The following is a 20087-nucleotide window of genomic DNA, read 5'->3' as shown; positions in this document are numbered from 1 at the left end:
CTGATTCGAATAAAACATAAAAGGCAGCAAACGGCAAAATGGCAAATGGCAATCGTTAAACTGTTTGTGATACTCATTCGCTTGATTGTGGGAGCCTTTCAGGGTTTTTCACCTGTTAACTCTTAACTCTTTTATGTATTTGGACTTCACATATGTATGAGCGACGCCCTCAGCAAATCTGGGTGCTTAAAAATGTCTCGTCTTTGGCATTTTGATGAGCGTCCTCCTAATCGATACACTTCAACACTCACCTGAGGTTATTGAGCAGCGGCAAAACTTTGAGACCTGCAAGACAAAGGAGAAATTCATGAATTGTGGGCGGTAATAAAGAGATCTTTGACTTGCATAAGAAAAATAGCTATAAGTTTGTTTTATTTAAATATAGTGTTAGCATGGTTTAATCTGTAAAATATTAAAAAATCTTTGATTCAAACCCAGTTTTTGTGTGATCAATGTGGTGATGATTCGTTGCCCCTTTTGACAAGTGGCATTTCCATAGACAGCAAGCGAGTCAACTGAGAACCGCCCAATGTCCACTGAATCCCGATCGACTTCCGGTCAAGCTCGTTTTTTCGCCTTTTTGACTTTTTTTTTGCTTTTATTGGCGCACTCAGCAATCAATTTATGCACTCGCACACAGCGGCACACTTCTATCCGTGAGTTGTAAATACAAATAATAATAATACGAATAATAATAAAAAGTTAATTGCGAAAAAAGCTCGTGAAAGTCGTTGTCGCTTCTGTGCTATATAGCATATATAGCAAATATAGCATATATAGCATGTCCCTCAGATCCCCTCGATCAGCCTTATTTGGCGCCTTGACGTTCATAATTTCGTTTTACGACTTTTTCGCTCCGCTGTCATTTCATTTGTTTGAAATTGAAATCCATAAAAGGCGAACAATTAAAATGCGTGTGCGTTTCGGTGTGTGAGTGTGTAGTAAAAGTTTCTTTGTCCCGATCTTTGTTTTTTTGTTTTTTTGGTTATTCGGAAGTTGAGAGATCCCAACTAGAAGGAGAGATCAATGATCATTGCAGTCATGTCTACCTTATATACTTTATTTTATACGAGTATATGAACTTGGTATTTGTTCTGAGTAGAGGTCGATTGATTCGCTCGACCATCTATGCCCTGCAGCCAAAAGATTGGGTATACAATAGTTGAGATCGGGGACACGCCCAAGTCCACGTTCACAATTAATTGTTTAATAACATGCCAGTCTGTGGCCGGCGAAACTCAACAGCTCGAAAATCAATTCTCCACTAACGATTTAAATATTTCACTCAATAGTGTAAATCACTTGATGATTTATAAATCAATTGAAATTGAATTTAGCTCGCGATACAGTTGGGCAAATAAATTTATGCTTGGACTATGGGAAAAACTGTTGCGTGCCAAAGTGGAAAATCATGGGGCATAAATCTCGAGCCCCACCAAAATGCCTTCCAGCCTGACAGATGACATACAGCAGATATGATGGTTATATGGTTGGTCCAACGATCTGTTGGTTGTTAAGTTGGATCAGTACGGAGAATGGGAATGATTCCGAGCCGATAATTGGGCACTTAAGTGGCATTAGCGGCCAGAGAGCCTCGCAGAGTTTTTGAATTGAAAAATGCAAATATTTGAAGGGGCGTTGCTGGCCGTTGTTCCTGGAAGTTCAAACAGTGGGCCGGTGCCGAGAATAAGTAAAAGAACTGAAAAGAACCGCTGAAGTACAGCAAAGACAAAGTCAAAGTCGGGCCAACAGCCTTAAAACTGAATACTTCGATTCATTGCCAAGCGAAATGCGGCCGTTTGCCTGTCAAATGTGTCGTTCAGGAATGCCCCAGGAGGAGCAATCGACTTGGGCATTGAAGTTGGGGCGCTTTTGTGGGGGCGTGACTTACATTTCAGTCGTTTGTCACAGCCGTTGAGATTTCGAATTTGTCTTGCTACTTCTTTGCTTTTGTCACTGCGCGCGCACTCTTGTAATGCTGAAAAAGCGCAGCTCAATTTATTTTAATTAAGAACAATAAAAACGCCGCTTCTCAGTAAACTCGCCCCGTCGATCCCCCGCCACTCGTTCACTTATTCAGGCATTTTGCAGGCAAGTGCACCACATTTCGGTGGTGCTGCGTCTGCGCAACAGCCACCACGCACGCACAACCGCGCTCAATCAAAGTCAGGGAGTCGGGTTGACGACTGGCGGGTACAGTGGAGACTTGCTAATGCAAACTCGCTGGCGGAAGTGGAAAAAGTTGGTGTTCTATATAATGGAATGATGCTGGAATTTACACAGCATTTACAACAGATCTTAACGACTGAATGCTATTTATAATAATTAACATGTTTATATTATCCATATGTCTTTGATTTAATGATTTAATGTATTATTCTAATATGAATTCTAACCGTATGGAGCATTTATATTCATACTTTAGATGTTTTACTGTATAGGAGGTGGAGGTCAGCCCAAGTTGGAGGTCGGCTGAGGGGTTGGTGGAGTGGGGAGTTCGTAGGCAGTTCATGAACTTTGAACAACTTGCAACCCAGAGTCGCCGATGGAAAACAGGGAGTGGCATCTGCCACTGACAGGATGTAAATGAGTCCCTTGCTTGTCAACAGACGTCTTGTTACATATAAAGTACATTTTTGTTCATTGGGCGCTTATTCTCTTCTCCCGCTTGCAACTCATCTGCAGTTGAGGCAGTTTTAAATTTAAAGGGGTTCCGCGAGGTTCCACGTTCGAAACATATTACAAAACAAACTACAAACACGATTTGGGGTTCAACTCTATCGACATAAATAAGCAACACATTATCTATCTAAAAATTTGTCACGTTTATTCGATTTGTCCCTTTGTCTTAAAACTTTGAAGCTGTTGTAAAACTTGTACCAAACAAGCATTTATGTTTTAATATCTTTTGAAATTATTAGTTTTCTAGAAAATCAAATAAATATTATGCCCCAAATTATCTGTAGAGATATGGGATTAATCGAACTACTTGCATAAGTAGATCACAGGCGATTTTACGAGTCATTAAGGTGTAAATGAGCATTAAAAAGTCTTCCAGCAAGTGAACAAATCAGCAATTTAATTGTCAAAATCTTTGTTTGCCATCAAAACGTCCCCAATGAGCCGACAACTTTTGCCACAATTAATAAATCAGCAATAAATAAACAATGTTCGTTTGACCGATTTTCCACCAGCGCTCCAGTTCAAATGACTCGCAGCAGTGTGCCCACTTTAATGACCCAAAGACGCGCCTCTAAATCGCCAGCACGTGCTAAGGTTACGCGGTTCGACAAAAGGCGATTTTGGCATTTTTGGGCTCTTCGAACCTATCATTATCTAACCTCAAGTCAACGAGCAGCCCCCGAGGGTCGCTGGTGTGGTTGCCTGAAATATGAATTAATATTGGGGGGATACGACTTGAGTCTCAGAGTCTCTGTGACATGCAAACAGTATATCTGTGTATACAGTATACACTCGTATGTGTTGGCCAAACAGCCAGCCGGGCACATACGGTCAAGGGTAATGGCACTGGATCAGCAGCGGGCACATCAATCAAATCAATGAAATCGAAGACAGCACCAATGGCATCAAACAATCGCAGGGGAACAACCCGTTGACTTATCTCCACTGTAGCAAATTATCACTCTATCTTTATTATATTTTTTGGATATTATTATTAAGTATTATGGGAATCGCTTTCGCTCTTACCTATAAATTCGTTGCGTATGCGAATCCGCTCCTGTAGAGTGGCCGCCGAAATGATGACGCAGTTGATGAAGGCCAGCAGGGCGGCCTGGTAATCCAGGGGCGGAATGGCAGCGGCACTCGACAGCTCCAGTTCGTTGACGACAATCTTGAAGCGGTACCGCTGCTTCTTGAGATTCTGCAAGGATTTCAGGGTTGAATTAGAAGTAATTTAGCACTTTAGATAAATCCAGGATGCAGAAAAAATCCGAGCAAACTATATTCCAAGAAAAATTAGCTTCACTTACTGATGAATTCCATATGTGAGATTCATTGAGCTATATTTTTGAAAGTCTCCGGATTGAGCAGTAGAAAATACCTCGAGGAACTCTTACCTAACCCTTTAAAATATATTTAAAGATAGCTATGTTTATTAGCAGCACAAAACAGTCTTTATTTTTGCTGTGCGTCCATTTTTAGTCAAGTTATGGTGAAAACGCCGATTAAAGATATCCGATATTTTACAAAATTTTTTTTTTTTTATTTTTTGATAAAAAAAATTTAGTTTTTTTTCGATAGCAGTAAAAATAGTTGTCCAAATGTGAAATGCCATACCTCGTTGAATTCGTAACAAAATTCCCTATCGATCCATGTACATACTTTGAAATGCAAATTTTTTGCCATTTTTCGCAAATTTTGATGATCAAAAAATGAAAAAATTTGTAAAATTTTTTTTTTTCAAATATCGAAAAAGTGGGGATAGAAATAGTTAGCTATGTTTATTAGCAGCACAAAACAGTCTTTATTTTAGCTGTGTGGCCATTTTTGGCCAAGTTCTATCTAAATCCTATCATGTAATATCACATTCAATTGGGTTTGACTGTTTTTCCTAATTCTTTGTATCCACCCAAAACACGTAGATCCCCCAGTTACCTTGTAAAACTCTAGGGTCTCGATGGCACGGGCATATCCATCGGGGCTGTAGGCGCACAGCGCGGAGAGGAGCTCGAAGACCTGCTTCTTGACGGTGGCATTCTGGGTGTCCAGGGCAGCGCCCAGCTTGGCAATGTAGTCACGATTCTCGACAATGTAGTCCAGGCCGATGCGTGAGTCCATCGTGCTGGCTTGGGGTGGTATCATTTGGTTCTACTTTTCCGGTGGATCCTCTTCTACGTGGAACGGAACACGTCCCCAAAAAGTGGACGCTTTAGTTTTTTGGGGGGGCAATCGGATCGAATCGATGTGAGACGATCGATTGGGGGCGGCTAGTTGCAAAGGTTTTGGTGCTCGCATGGAATATCTAAGCAGTTCACGTCATGCCGAACGCTCCTCGTGCTCTGAATCTGAAAAAAAACCGAGGCGGAAAAACAGTGGAAAATTCAGTTAGTTACTTTGGTGGATGATGGAAGTTGGGGGGTTCAAGCTGTGATTGCATTTCGTTGATTTGGGCCCTTCAATTCTCGCCCTGTCACGCGTTGTTCCATATCTTGTGGGCTTTTTATTTATGCTCGTATACCTATGACCAACCAACCCAACCCTCACTCGATTCCCATTTAATTAATTTACGATCGGTTCTCGGTGCCCCGAGCTGCAATTGTCATAAATTCATTTCGGCCAAGCAATCGCCACGGGCGTAACAGATTTTGAGTTTTCTATCGGTTTTCGTTTACGGATTTTTGGGATTACGTTTCGGAGGCACGATCAAAGGCAACCTTTGGCAATGGCGACGGGTTCCGCCTTCTACATCGAGATCGCCATCGATTCAATATCGGCATCTCAATTACCAGCAAAAACGATCTCGTTAATTTGTTTACTTTCGATTAGTCGCCGTCTAAGCACAACTGCCGACAAAGTCTGTCATTTGGGTTCCCGCGCACATATTAAAATGCGATTTTTCATTAAAAAATACAAAGAGCGCCGATAAAATGCTTAACATTTTTGTTAAGAGCTCTGATCTCGAGTGGCACTTTGCGTTATTTGAAATTATAATTTGTGTGTGCGCTAAATGCTCATGTTATTGCCATTGTTTTTTTATTCCGTCCCATTGAGATGACGAGATACACATAGGCTGTGCGATCGACGGAGGCGCTAATGAAATCACATACAACGACTTCGCAATTAATGGACAGACATCACAAAGTGACATCCTTGCGATATGCCTTATTGTCGTCCGTCCGTCACTTAACATGATATTTCCGATAATTCCCGCAAAGTGCCCGACTCAACTCGACTCGACTCGAGTGGTTGGATGGTAGAATTGGATTCTCTGGAGGAAAACAGAAAACAGCAAAACAGCAAACAAGTTCTCGAATCAAATCAAAAACACAGATACATTTTGCCACTTTGTAGCTTTGGCTTTCTCATTCGGATTTCGCTGAATGTAGATCTACACTGTGTCACACAACTGGGCTATGCGCTTTACCAATTAGCAAATGATAGTAATCTGCTAGTTAACCTATGTAAATTTCGCTCTTTAAAGGCTGCGCTTTTATTTTATTGCGATCTTGTCGATAACAAAAACCGCCAATTTTCACATGCCATTGTGAAATGGCACAGATTAATATGATAGATATATATGATTAGTTTTCATAAGGAGAGCTTGTATAATTTGGCATACCTGTGATGTTATTTAAGTTGGAAACTAGTGAGTGTTATGCCTCATTTTCAAGTTCCCTTGCATTATATTTTGACTGTGATTTGCTATAGTAAACTAGTAACAAGTGTTGGTATCACTGACTTTATTTTGAGTTTTGTGAGCTAGTGTGCTGCTGTAGAGACTCTAGATAACTGGGCACAACACCCGCACACTTTTAACATCCCCGAGTGATAGGACAATAAATTAATAATGCTTATCTGTAAACTGGTTCCATTAGCCCAACCAACCGACCGAGTAGCCAACATGCTGGACATCGCATTATAGCTGCTATTTATTGCAAAACAGCAGCCACCTAAAAGCCAATTGAGTTGTTTGTTTCTTTCTATTTTTTTTGTGAAAAATCAGGGAAAGGGTACAAATGCCTGGGAATCGAATTCGCAGTGGAATTGCTTAGTGCCAGCCGAGCGAAATGTTAATGAACCCGCCCCATAACAAATGTGCCAGAGTCTAATTAGAATTTGAGTTGGCCATTTATCTTGCCACAGCGTCGTTTTGGGTTAAAAAGCGGGGCGTTGACAGGCGCAAATGACTTGCCCCCACCGGAGGACAGGTGGCGACTCACTGGCGTCGTCAATAAAATGTCAACCACATGCCCACAAATTGCTCGTGCTGCCATTGTGGCAATATTCACCTCGTCATCGCAGCGATGCTGGCAGCAACAGCCATGTTAAAGTGCAAGTAATAATTCACGAATTTCAAAAGTTTTCCGTCTCCCCGACTCGCGATCGTTTTCAATGTCTCGCGACATTATAATATTGTTGTATAAATTATGTATGTGGGGGGACCACGGGGCGTATGGCGAATGGCTAAATGTGATTAAATGTTGTGCAAACTGCAGGTTTCTGGGCTGGGCTAGGCCTCCAGCCTCTAGCCTCTATTCAAATCACTTTGGTTTGGGTTGGGCTGCGGAATTCACCTGCTCATCAGCAGGAAAAAAAAATACAAAAAAACAGTGTCTAGGATACTTGACCAACTTGGCGGGGGAAATCAAGACAAGTGCTTGAGTAGATCTACATACAAAGGTAAACAGCAAACAGCTGAAGAGCAACTACCGTGGCCACAACATCTGTGCAACTGTTGCAATAGGCGCAAGGTCGTTCCACAGACGAGTGAGTGAGTTAGTCTGGCACCTGTAACAAATTGTAGCAAATGAAGCTGCAGCAGACGGCCAAAGTGGTCTTCTCTGGGTTTTTTTTTCTCATTTATATTTTCACTCTATCAGCAGCTTGAACACGGGTGTGTCTGCAGCTCTAATCTCGAAAAAGCAACTGTTGAAAGCACAGTTTTCATAAATTTTTATTGAATTTTTATGGCTGCAGGCAGGCGGCGTTCATCGTCGCATTGAATTTGCATGCTGATGTATGCACACAAAGGCACAGCAAATAAATAAAAGCATAAAAAATAAAATAAACAGCCATTGAGTAAAGTGTTTGGCACTCAATAGTAAATGCTGATGATAAAAGTGCTTCGAATATATGGCAACTTGGTAAGAGAGTATCATTAGGCTAATGGCATCATTTATCCCTTGTCAGCCAAAGCGCACATCTTGATCTCTTGATTCAAATAGTTTAATCTCAGCTCGAGCAACTTCATTTGAGTTGTTTATAAGCTGCTTATCAACAAACGCCACAAATTGTGAGAATGTGTCTCTGGGAACCGAACTGAAAACAGAGCGCATTCTTTGTTGTGCAGCTAAATTGAAATGGGAAAAAAAAGAAGAATAACAGACTGACTTGGAGTCATAACACTTGACGACGCATCAGCAGCAGTCGCAGCAGCAACATCTCGCAGCAACAACACGACGACGTCTCCGGCTGCGAGTTGCAATCAAAACACGATCTTGGCGCTCAGCATTGACCTTATGACTTCTAAAATCGGTAAAAACATCTTTACAGCGCCATGTGGCACCGCCGATGTGTTTCCAATATGAGCTAAAAATACGAAACTCAAGCTGCGAAACGGCGGCGTACTTGAAATTGGGATACATTTTATAGCCTTAATATATATATATATAAACGAGTATATATACATCGATTGCCATTTTCAATTCGATGCGACACTCATTCATGAGGCCAAAAAGTGGAAGGCGCTCGTGAGCTGTACGTACAATCATTTTTAAAGGATACTGCCTTGCACATTTCGGTTATATGTCAAGTTTAAGTGGCAGATGCGAAGGTCGCAAAGCGCAGCAACTCGGAGGCGTTGCAAATTGAGCAATTAGGGCGTGGCCGTAGTACGCCTCATTTGCACTTACTTGACTTAATTCGTCAATTAGCCGGTGCTAAGGTAATCACACAGACCAGCTGGCCAACTGGGAAACTGGACAACCTCATCCACTTCAGACTCAGAGACTCAGACTCGAATTGAGATTCAGATTCGAATACAGATTCGTGGGCGTTTCAACAGCCAAATTCAAGAGCCACAACAAAGCAAATAAGTTTAATGATTGTATGGTCAACAAAGAACATTGGACTACAAAAATAAATAAAATGCAGCCCACGGCAGCAGAAAACAGTCGAAAAATTAGTAAAATAGTGCGTAGGTTTTGCATTTCGATGATCACAAAACCAAACCGCAAAGAACCCACAAAAAACATAGCTCGTTTCAAACTAAGATGATTCTATTTTGAATGGAATAGAGCCGTATATTGTGATGACTATGTAAATTTCGAAGTCTACCAGAAATATCTTCTTCACTGGCTTAAACGATAATGAAAACATAATAAAGCTGGCTTGTAATAATATTATTATTCACTGATGTAACAACTGGATTTATGTAAAGTACGTCTGTACTCTGGATTTATGCTAATTGAGATCTATATTTATTTGAAGAATATGAGTAATGAGTAGATATTTATTTAAGCGGGGTATTATTGTATAAATTGTAATCTACCAATGCCCAAGTGAATTGTTACATTTCTATAAATATATGTTCTGTACAAAACCCCCATCTCCACTTACAAAAGGGAGATTACCCGTGACTTTCTTGATTGGATTTCATTGGGTCGCCGCGTGGCGCTAGTTGACATCTGACAGCAAAAAGCGGGCAGAGTTACAATTTTGGGGAACAAACACTTTATGGGGGGGAACTCCCCCAACTCTGTTTGCCATTGATGAGAATTTATGGAGTCACAGTCACACGGACTTTCGGGTTAAATGGACTCAACTGGCAATGACAGAGCGCTGTGCACTTGGCAGCCAGTGAAAAACCCATCAAATGTGTCAAAAGCCGCTTCATTGGAAAATTTTCTATTGTTTTAGGGCTTTCGTTTTTCGAATTCGGGGGACTTTTGCGCAAGCGCCGTAGTAAAAAGTGTGAAAACGTAACACACATATTGTTTGGTATCAGAAAATTGGGTCTGTGCCTGTTTTTAAGCCTATAAAATATAAGGCGCTAATGGCCAGTTTTCACGCTTATTTAGACAATGGAAAAGCGAAAGTTTTATTTATTGGCGTGTCACGGATTTTCAGCGTTCGCATGTTGCAGGTGTCCGAAATTCTGGGGCCACCAAAGTGCATAAATATGTTCAAAAGGCTTGCTGCTTATGCACTTATGACAGCACCCCAAACATGCAAAAAGTTTGGCCGCATTTACAGGTGCCCAGAAAATAACAAAAAATATTTAACAAATTGTGCGACATGCAAATGTACGTGTAAAGTGGTCAATGTCCACTTGAGTGCCCCAAAAAAAAAAAAATCAGAAATATATTTGAAAAATAAAGTTACCTGGCCAAGCAGGCTAAAAAGACTCAGGGCCAATCGACAATGAGCGCTAATTATGCTGAGATCGCTTGCCAAAAAGGTTCAATGCACCGCTGCAGCATTTCAAATCCCTTGTTGACCTTAACTTTGAATTGTCAAAATACAAAAGTTCAAACAGACACAAAGCTCCGAACAATGAGCACAAAGCGAAAGACACACACAAAAGAAGTGAGCCACGGAAACCTACATACTTTGGCCTAAACTCTGAAACCGAAAAGGGTACACAACAAATTAAGTTGGGAACAAATGGAATATTATGTGCTATGGTCTACCCATAAATGTTAGAAGATGTAAGATTCATCTTGGTATGGCTATGTGTATTTCATTTGTAAGGTTAATATCAATTTATAGTTGAGCTATGATAGTTTATATATAGTAATTTATATATAGTCAGTAATAAGATCATATGCGAATTGTTAATAGTTCACTTATACTACTTCTATCTTTGCAGAAATATTTATTCAAGTTAGGCATCTTTTTTCCAGTGCATCGCTGATTCATTTGAAAAGTGTTGGCCATATGCAGCAGGCTGCACAGATTCAGATACAGATTCAGATTCTCGAGTTTGCCGCTCGGATGGATTTGGATGCTGCTGCCACCGCTTTGACATTGACTTGTGGTTTCAGTTGCCGCCACTGCCGCATTTCAAGTTTTCAGCTGCTCAGCTTTTCAGCTCTTTTTTCTCTGTTTTTTTTTTTCTTTTCAGTTTCCAACAAAATAGTCGCTGTGTGTGGGCTGGAATTGTTTTCCTCACTTCATTCATGGATTCGAAAACGCGCTAAAACGATTAGTCAGCTTCTTGGCTTTTTGGGGAGCAGCGCTCAGCTGGTTTTGCAGCGATTTAGGTGCGATTCTTGCCACAGTTTTTATTATTATTATTATTATTTTTTGTATTTTTTTTTTTGCGTGGTATCGGCATCTCTGCCGTTTGTCCTTCACAAACATTTGTTTGCACCGCAGCTCACACGCACAGTTTTTTGTGGTCTACGGCATCTGAGACCGAACTTCCGCATGAATACTCGTACATCAAACATGGCTTATCGATACATCTTGATTACTATATTTAGCCAGCGAGATTAGGCGAGTTTATCGCCTTCATGCCACACGGTGAATTTGTCATTGGTCGCCCACAAATGGCGGCAATGAGTCACAGAGGAAGAAATTTGCCGTCATCAATTATGATAGATTACTTTAGAAAAAATGTAGCGTTGCTAAAAGGTTGTATTTAAAATTACAACGAATGGGAGTGTATTCAAATTTTTACTTTCCTTACTCATTAAATTCAAAGCATATAGAGTTTTAATATCCATAGTTTTTTATTAAACAACTCTAGGGAAATTTGTTCTCTGTGCTATCTCAATTTAGTGTTGGGCAACCAGTTGCCATTTATGTAAGTTCGACATTTTGCAGATCTATCCGCAGCAGCTGCACTTGACTATCGTTGGAACAACAAAGTAAAACAAAGCCCATACGGACTGCATAAATTAAGAGCGGCTTAGAAAGATATCAGGTGACAAGCGTGAAAAGCGCTGTTCTAACAACCAGATAGACAGTCGTATATAGAGTCGTATAGCTAACCACGCGGAGATTAAAGGCCAGCCCAGGTGCCTTCGCTACTTTTCACCTTTAAGGCAGCAGTCGCTGCACTTGCGCAATTCCCCGATCCCCCATAATCCTCAATCCACAATCCCCAGTTCACAATCCCCAATCCGTGATCTCCAATCCCCAATCCACGATCCACAACAATCGCAGCGATCCTCATCACAGCGCCAACTCGAACTTGAACTACATTGCATTGGACATCAAAATAAATACATAATCGTAAATATAAAACCATGCGCATTGCTCCCATTTCTTTGGCGGCACAGGCCACACCACGTGACTGGCGAATTTGTTGGTCAATGTTTGGCGGTCGTTGCTGTGTTTTTGCCATTTTCCCCTCCTTTTTTTTTTTCGGGCCACAAACCGAGACAGATTGGGCAGCTCATGAGGGGGGCAGCTCTGTGCAAGTGAGATACATCCACTGATCTCCAGGCAGCCGCATCGCCCACAGCACCGCTGGTTTGGCTTTGTTGTTTTCGACACTGGCGGAAAAGTTAGGCGAAATGTAGCAATATTTTAAAAATAATATTTAAAATATTTAAAAATAAAATTCAAATAAAGAAATAGCGAAATAGAAAACCTTGAAGTAACACTGGCATATACAAGAAAATATTAGTGATATAAACAAGTAAGTGATTTTTATTTATTAAGTACGCATTAATGGCTCACTTCTTTTCAATACTCTAAATTTGTATTTTAATGTGAAATACAATGATAATCAAAATCATAAGTGCATTCACAGTTCGTGGTGAATTCCCCACAATTTGCACCTCATTGTTGCCGCGTGAACTTGTAACTGAATTGTAACCTGATATTAGCCAGCATTAACTTAACTATTTTGTTGCATTGTCTTCTCGTTGGCATGGTTTTGCGCTCGCTTTGGGCTATTTATAAAATGGTAAACGCTTTAGCTTTGGCTGACTACGACTACGACGACCATTGTCATTGTCTCGCAATTAAGATTTCATTGTGAGATTTTGTGGCATGGGCCACACGGCGTATACGCGATTCGAATCAAACGCAATTTGCACAGCCACTTGCTGCAGCTCAGATGCTCAGCTCCGATGCTCAGAGCATCAAAACATGCAATAATTTGTTTAATTAGGCGTAAATGACGCTGACAGCGCTGCCCCAGCACCGTCGGCATTTTGTGGCTCTAATGGAGCGTGGCTGATTTTAATAGCTTGTCGGGTTGGCTCTAACCAAACTTGTGGTTGTCTGTGGCAAGTGATTCGCAATTGCAACGGCCACACCCCAACGATCGCCCTGCCATGCTAATGCCACATTCTGGTTGCAACGTTGCAGTTGCAACCGAAAATGCCATAAAAACGTACAGATATACACATGCCCCGCACACATGTCTGCCGATCACACGGATCGTATCGTATCGTATTGGATCGGATCGAATCGCATTTGATTGCACCCCAATCGATCTTTGGATGCCTTTGCCATTCACGACGATAATTCAATTAATTGCGAAAATGTCCTAGAGACAAATTCATATTCACAGCAGACGGCAGACATCGGCGATTGCAACAAAGTGCAAATGTAGCGGTCGTGTCTGCGATCGTGTAGCTTTTCATTAAATTTCATTAAATTCTTTTATGCGATGCCAAAGCAAAAATCAGCCACATTAAGCATTGCAACATGTTTGCCATTGGATTGGATTGCCATGGAGTATGGATTGTGGAGTTTGGATTGTTGGCAGTTTGCAGTTGTAGACTGCTGGCGATCGCTGGCTGATCTTCGCTCCTCTGAGCTCTGTGCTCTTTATGACTTTGATTTATTTGTGCAAATTATTTTTAAGCTGTTACATGACTAGCGGGCATCCTCGGCTCTCGAGGAAGTGGTGGATGGATCTCTAATGGAGCGAAAAGCAGGAGATCGGCGATCTGGGGATCAGTGATCGTCGATCAGTGCAATTTGCCATTTCTCATTTCTCATCGCTCATTGCCCGTCCAAGTTATTAGCTGTCTGCAATTGTCAGCGTTCGTTTGACGGCTTCGCTCCCAATTTCCAGCTCAAAACCAATCCGATTGCATCCCAACCGAATCTTAAACCACTCAGACCCCAGGCAGGCGCATTTCCAATTACATAAGCCCGTGATCCTCCAGCTGTCTGGCGCTGAAGATCAGCTGTCTCAGCCATCTGTGCTGTGCATAATTTCAATTTGACAAAGCACATACGATCGATGGCTGCGCTGATAGGCGCCATAAAACTCGCTCTCAGGCCCCCAGGCTAGGGCATATTTCCCTATCTCTCCAGATTTACAACACATCTCCCCACCCAAAAACCAAACTCACAAAACTCAAGTCCATTGCACGCCCATTCAGCGTGCTTAATTACTTTTTGGGGGAGTTCGGCTATCGACGATTATCGCCGCCGTATGGGAACCGGGATTGGATATGGATTTGGGATGGGTATTGAGCACGGACATCCGCGTACGTGTCTGGCATTGGCAAACTCAGTCTCTGGATAAGTACTGGCATAAGATGGGTATGTCCACACCAACTCCTTTTAAGTAGCTGACCTATAAATACCTAGCTAACACTTTAAGCTGGACACTTTAATAGAAATAAACTAAACACTTACATTGGAAACATGTACATCACATACAAAATGAAAAATAAATGGATAAAATATAAATAAATAAAATAAAAAAATAGGTATGAAAAATCTATAGCTATCTATATAGCTGTGTTTTTTGTTATAAGATTTCAGGAAGAATTTAATAATCAGTGGATTAAAGTAAAGCAGGCACTTATCACAATTATTTCCTGCCCCCATTGTTTAAGCACAAAAATGAAGTCTTAATTCGGTGTTATTCACATGTTCACAGCCACACAATTGCCCAAAGTAAACAAATCGACAGACGAATGGACAGCATTCAAAGTGGTGCAAAAATTATACGCACCCACGATTTGAAGAGCATTCACGTTTCGATGGCTTGTTTCCTTCCTGTCTGAGGCCTATAGGTATACGGCATACCCCTTCTGCCCACCAAAAAAAAAAAGCAGTTGCTTAATGAAAACAAATGAATTTATGAGTCGCTGCCGTCTGAGTTTTTGCTGCTTTACCCACAAAGACTTATCCCAGTGAGCGCAACTTTGGCATTGGCTTTGTCTGCCACTCGCCGTTTTATGGCAAAAAAAAAATAAAAACGTAACTTGGATTACGCACTTTTTCAAGCGCAGAGCGCTTTATTAGCACCAATGACCAAGCCGTGTGTTGTTATTACTTGAGTTATTGTAATGCATAAATTATTGTAATTTTGCAGTTACAGTTATACTCAGCCAGTCGCTTTGGGGTCTAAAGTCCGCCCCATTTGGAGACGATCGATGTGATTGATCGGTTTGTAATTGGCAGCGGCAGTGTTTTTGATGGGCCCACGAAATAATAGGTGTGAAATCTCTGGATTTTCGCTTTTTGGTAGCAAAGTTCAAATGGGTTTCTGGCGCTGAACCTTGGACCGATGGGCTGTTACATAGAAGCCACTTTGGTGTCGCGCGCAAATTCGCTGAGTGTATAAAGATATTATTCTCTGTGCAGAGCGCAGAAAGAACAGCCTGGCGGAGATAGAGATACAAAGATACTTTTAGCCGCACACGCAGCTGCGGAAACGTAAAACAATGTAGGTGAAACAAGTTCCAGTTGCCGCAAATGCCAAACTCAAACTCAAACTCAAGAGCCAGGCCATCGGCAATCCGCAATCCACTCGCTCGTATATAGATGCAAATCAATAGCAGATTTTGGGGCCTTAATAGAATTTTTTTCGAGGCGGCAGTTGGCTGTTGAAAAACCGCAACGCCGAACGGCAACCGCAGCTCAGACAAAACAAACCCAAAGGCGCCGTCGCAAACACTTTACAAAATACCCAATAAAAAGTAGAAAAATTGGAAAATAAAATAAAAAGCCCAGGGCGGCACTTGTCTCGAGACAGAGGGATTAGAAAACGTTTGAGAGCTGTTTATTTTGTAAGCCAGTCACTCTAACTTATGCATATTGTACATGCATATATACATATATGTATCTCGCCGATTAGTCGAGAATTTCCGCTTTCGATCGACTGATGCTCTTAAATTAGCGAAAATTTAATAAGAGTCCGCAACTGCAGATGTTCCCAGAATAAGCAGCGACCTTGGGCAAAATAAAAATCTCACACAAAAGCCAATCTGCCACATGTCGTTCGCCATCAAATAAATATTTATGCTCGCGGTCGAGAGGGTAATAAAACTTCAGAAGTAGGCACAAATAAATGAGCTGAATTAGCAATGCGGGGATACACCCTTTTTGCCCATTGATGCCACTGAGAAGTGTAGTATTATGCAACTTGTGGAACTCTAAACGAGGCTTTATTAGCCGATAATTGGCGCTCAAATAAGGCCTGATCGCTTGTTGAGCAAACAAGTAGTACGTTTCCATCGGTTTGATTGATATTAGCCATCCATAAGGCATCCAAATTTCGACCGTGACATCAAATATTTTCGAGACCCCGCGTGATTCACAATGTTCTTTGCACTAATGTTTTATTTGTTTACTTGTGCGGGAGGGTAATAACATTAAATAATGATTTTTAACGCCATTCCTCAATTGTTTGCTCAACCTTCGTCGTCGTTCGCTTGACATTTTATTGACGCATTATTTGTCTGCGCATTTTTTACGTATGTATGTATGTTGCTGCTGTCTTCGATTCTTGTGAAGAATGCAAATTTCCAAGATCGCTGGTTATGATTAAATTATGCAAAATAATAAAAGTAAAATGCAAAAATGGCAAGCAAACAAATTAGGCGGGCGCATACAAATTTCACCTGCTGACAAGTCGGGCCAAGGTAATCGGCTTTGCCAAATCAGCCGCCAAATTTGGCCAAAGCCGCCCTGCAAATTGTTTTCAGATAAATGGCAAAAACTTGGCTAATGGATATTGGGTATCTAGAAAGTGGAGTGGAGTGAAGTGGCCCAAATAGCAAACTGGGTCAGCTAATCGGGGGGCGGAAGTGCCAAGCCATCGTCTATCTTCCAATATATCTTCTATATATATTATATATATGTAGGATAGTTAATATTTTCAGAGTCTTCTTAATAATAGCTTATTATTAGCAAAGTTCCGATCGGAGCTAGACTTCAAATCAAAGTTTCTCGCACAATTCTTATTCTCTTCTTGCTACTTTGTTACCTTCTAGGAATGGCAATGCAGCTATTCAACCGCTAAAAAACCTCAATGGGTTCCAAAAATTGTATAATTCTGAGAACTGCGACATATATTTCCATATAGATTCTACGAATTAGCCAACGATGTTCGTCGGCTTCCCACAAACTCAAAGACTAAGTCAATAATTACACAGCGAGCGTTGTGATGGGCGATTCCAGCAATGGCATTAAGCGTTTCAAAGCGTGAAAAACGCTTCCTATTATTAGTTTAATTTGTTTTGGGCGCGCAATTTAATTTATATAACAATAATCGTTTATAAATGATAAATTAATATGGGAAACAAATTGTATGGGCGGTCGCGTCGATAGCTGCAAGCTTGAAAACTCAAAGCTGAAAGCTGAAAACTGAAAGCTGGGAGCTCTCATCGCTATAGCGATCTTCCAGCGCCAAGTGGTCGACAAGTTGCCAAAATTGGCAAGGCTTAAATGGACAACAATGAGCAACAACAACAGCAGCAACAACAAAAGCAGCAACAACAACAACAGCAGCTACAACAAAAACAGCAGCAACAACAACAGCATTAGCGGCTTGCAACTTGTAATCAGTATTGTTTTTGTCGGCCAACTTGGACCTGGTTAGTTATTTCCTATCCGCCTTTGTGGCTCGTATATTTCACTGGATTGTGTGTGGGTTGCCTTTCGGATGGGTCAGTCAGCAGGCAGTAGTAGTCACACTATTCAGTGGTCTTTGGGCTTTCGCATTACGCATACGCCATGTTGGCTTTGATTTCTTATAGCGCTGAATGAACGGACGGACTGGCGAGAACTTCCAAATAGGGAACGCAACTGAAGCATGGCGAATTTGGCTTTGTTGCGATTTCTTTTTTATTCAAATTTTGGGCCAACCAAAAGGTTGAAACTTAAGTGGAGTTTGTCTGACTGTCGTCTCAACTCTCGACTTCCTGCATTAAGAATCCTACAAAAAAAAACTATCATCTACAACATTCGAAAATGACTTTCAGGGAGCTTTAAATGGGCTGATTTATGGCTATTTGATGAGCACATTAACCGAAGGAGCAACACCCCCGCCCTCGACTTTCATGCGATGTACGCAACAGCGTTTAAAAGTTATTACATATTTAAGTTTATTGTTTGCTGCTGCTTTTGTATGCCAGGCACACGAAATAAAATAACCAGCAGCTTCACTCAAATTCTTATGGCTTTTTTTCATTCAATATTCAACTCTTTCGTAGTACTGTGTGTGTGTGTGTACTGAGTGTGTACTTTATTATTAATTTTAAACGTGGGCTCACAACAACACGAAACACCCACAGCATTTGTCAAGTTGCTTGGATTCTTTTCTTCATCGGTTTTTCAGTTGTGTGTGTTCTTTTTTTTTTTTGATTTTTCCTGTTTTTCGTTCTTGGCTGCCTGGCCGCATTTGTTAGTACTTTTTGTGGTTTTGCAGCAGCGTTTTTGAATGCTCAATGCTGTATTCTGTATGCTGTGTTCTTTGCAGATTAATACTTGCAATTTGAACATTTCAGCACGTCGACGTCGGCGCCTGTTTCTAATTGCAAACGCAAATTACTCATACGCCGCGTTGTGCTCGCATAATTATCGCTTATTGCCACATCAAATCACTGGCTTGCGTGGGCAGTTGGCTTTTGGCTTAAACTTATAATGAATATGATGAATGAAACGCGGCAAAAAGTGCAAAGAATAAAATGGCAGTTGCCAAGTGACAACTGCGCATCCTCCCGTCAGCTGCTGCATAACAATTATTCTCGCATTTCGCTGCCATTTTACATATCTTACTTACTTTACTTATTGTTTAGCAAATATCTTGGCTTCGCTCTCCCTGCTGCAATGAATTGCCTTTATGCGCTCATTTGCATATTAAATAAGCGGCTGCCACTGCGGTGTTGGCTGCAATCGCCGTTGTTGTTTATACCTTATTTTGTTTTCTATCATTTTTATTTAACTATTTTTTTTTTTTTTGCTGTTTTTGTTTGGTTTCTAAGCGGCAGCAGCAGCTGTCGTCAATGCAAAGAACGTTGCTGGCTGCTGATCGTAGGTTGGCCAGCCGCGTTACGCGAGGGAGCCGCGATTTTTATTATTTTATTAGTATTCTCCATTTGGCTCGCTGACGCAAAGAAACGAAGCGATGTTGCATAAGGTGGAAGTGGTTGAGTATACCCAATGCCCTTCGCACTGGAAACCCACAGAATTGAATAAAATGTGTTAATTAGATGGGAAGTATCTAATAAATGTGCTTCGGCATAGCTCAAGTACATCAAATTGAACAGTAATGTATTGTTTTCTACATAAATATACAAAATAGGGATGAACACTTTATACCCAAAAAAAGAATGTCAAGGAATTTTTTAAATGAATATTAAAAAATAGGTGTCCCTTTCTGATTAGCTAAATATGTAAGCAACGAAATTTCGAAGGTGAAAAGAGATAAAAATTCGATGAAGCGATCAAATTTATCAAGATTAGTCGCAATAAAGCGGCAATAAAAAGCTGAATATTTAGGTTATGAATACATCAAATATATAATATAGCAGACATTTTAAAAAAACCCTATCTAATTGCTGTTAATCTGTTAAGATCACTTCGCTTCGGATTAAATCGGAAGCAGATTATAAATCAGTAAACCATAAAAACAGAAGCCCTGCGCAAATAAAATCTATTGCGGAATTCGCTTGGCATCGAGTTAATTATTGGCCAACTGCCTTTCCAGCGATTGCGATGCAATTAGTCAAGCTCCCCAAGCCAATTAGTCACAGAGAATTTCCAGTTAAAGCCAGGCTTTGAGCCCAGCTGAGGCCTTTGTAATCTGTTTTTGGCTGATTTGGCACACTCATCCGTCGATCTGGCTGCCTTTTTAGGCCCTCGCAGCTTAGATAACAATTAGGGAATAAATTCAGTTGGACGCATGCTAATTTCAATGTTTATTGACGACAGTCGAAAGACGAGAGACAAAGGAAAGCCAGCTAGCGAAGCGCTAGTACTGAGTGCTGGGTGACTATTTCAGTGAGTTTTTTGGTGAAACAAGTAGTTGAATTTCCTTTTTCAAAGCTCAGCTATTGACAGCCAGAGAGTTATACTTATCTCTGCGATGGTGTGAGTGTCTTAGTGTGTGAGTGTGTAGATGTGTGAGTGTGACATTAAACCACACACAAACAAGTCTGCCATATTTGGCAATTGACTTTGCAGCCAGGCAGCAG

The 20087-nt window shown here is 41.0% G+C and overlaps 1 protein-coding gene across 2 annotated transcripts in view; it reads right to left on the bottom strand.

Annotated features, from left to right (window-relative positions):
* Positions 1–20087, bottom strand: part of LOC6533266 (formin-J) — a 30306-nt gene that overhangs the window by 8145 nt on the left and 2074 nt on the right. For both annotated transcript variants that reach the window (XM_015194396.2, XM_002093956.4), the window contains exons 2-4: positions 4618–5027; positions 3709–3883; positions 252–285 (exon numbers count right to left, since the gene is read on the bottom strand). In XM_015194396.2, coding sequence (XP_015049882.1) covers positions 252–285; positions 3709–3883; positions 4618–4824 — 416 coding nt within the window. In that variant the 5' untranslated portion in view covers positions 4825–5027. The remainder of the gene's footprint in view (positions 1–251; positions 286–3708; positions 3884–4617; positions 5028–20087) is intronic.

The sequence above is a fragment of the Drosophila yakuba genome, chromosome 3L (assembly GCF_016746365.2).
Source record: "Drosophila yakuba strain Tai18E2 chromosome 3L, Prin_Dyak_Tai18E2_2.1, whole genome shotgun sequence".
Lineage (NCBI taxonomy): Eukaryota > Metazoa > Arthropoda > Insecta > Diptera > Drosophilidae > Drosophila > Drosophila yakuba.
This window is presented reverse-complemented; position numbering and strand designations above follow the sequence as displayed.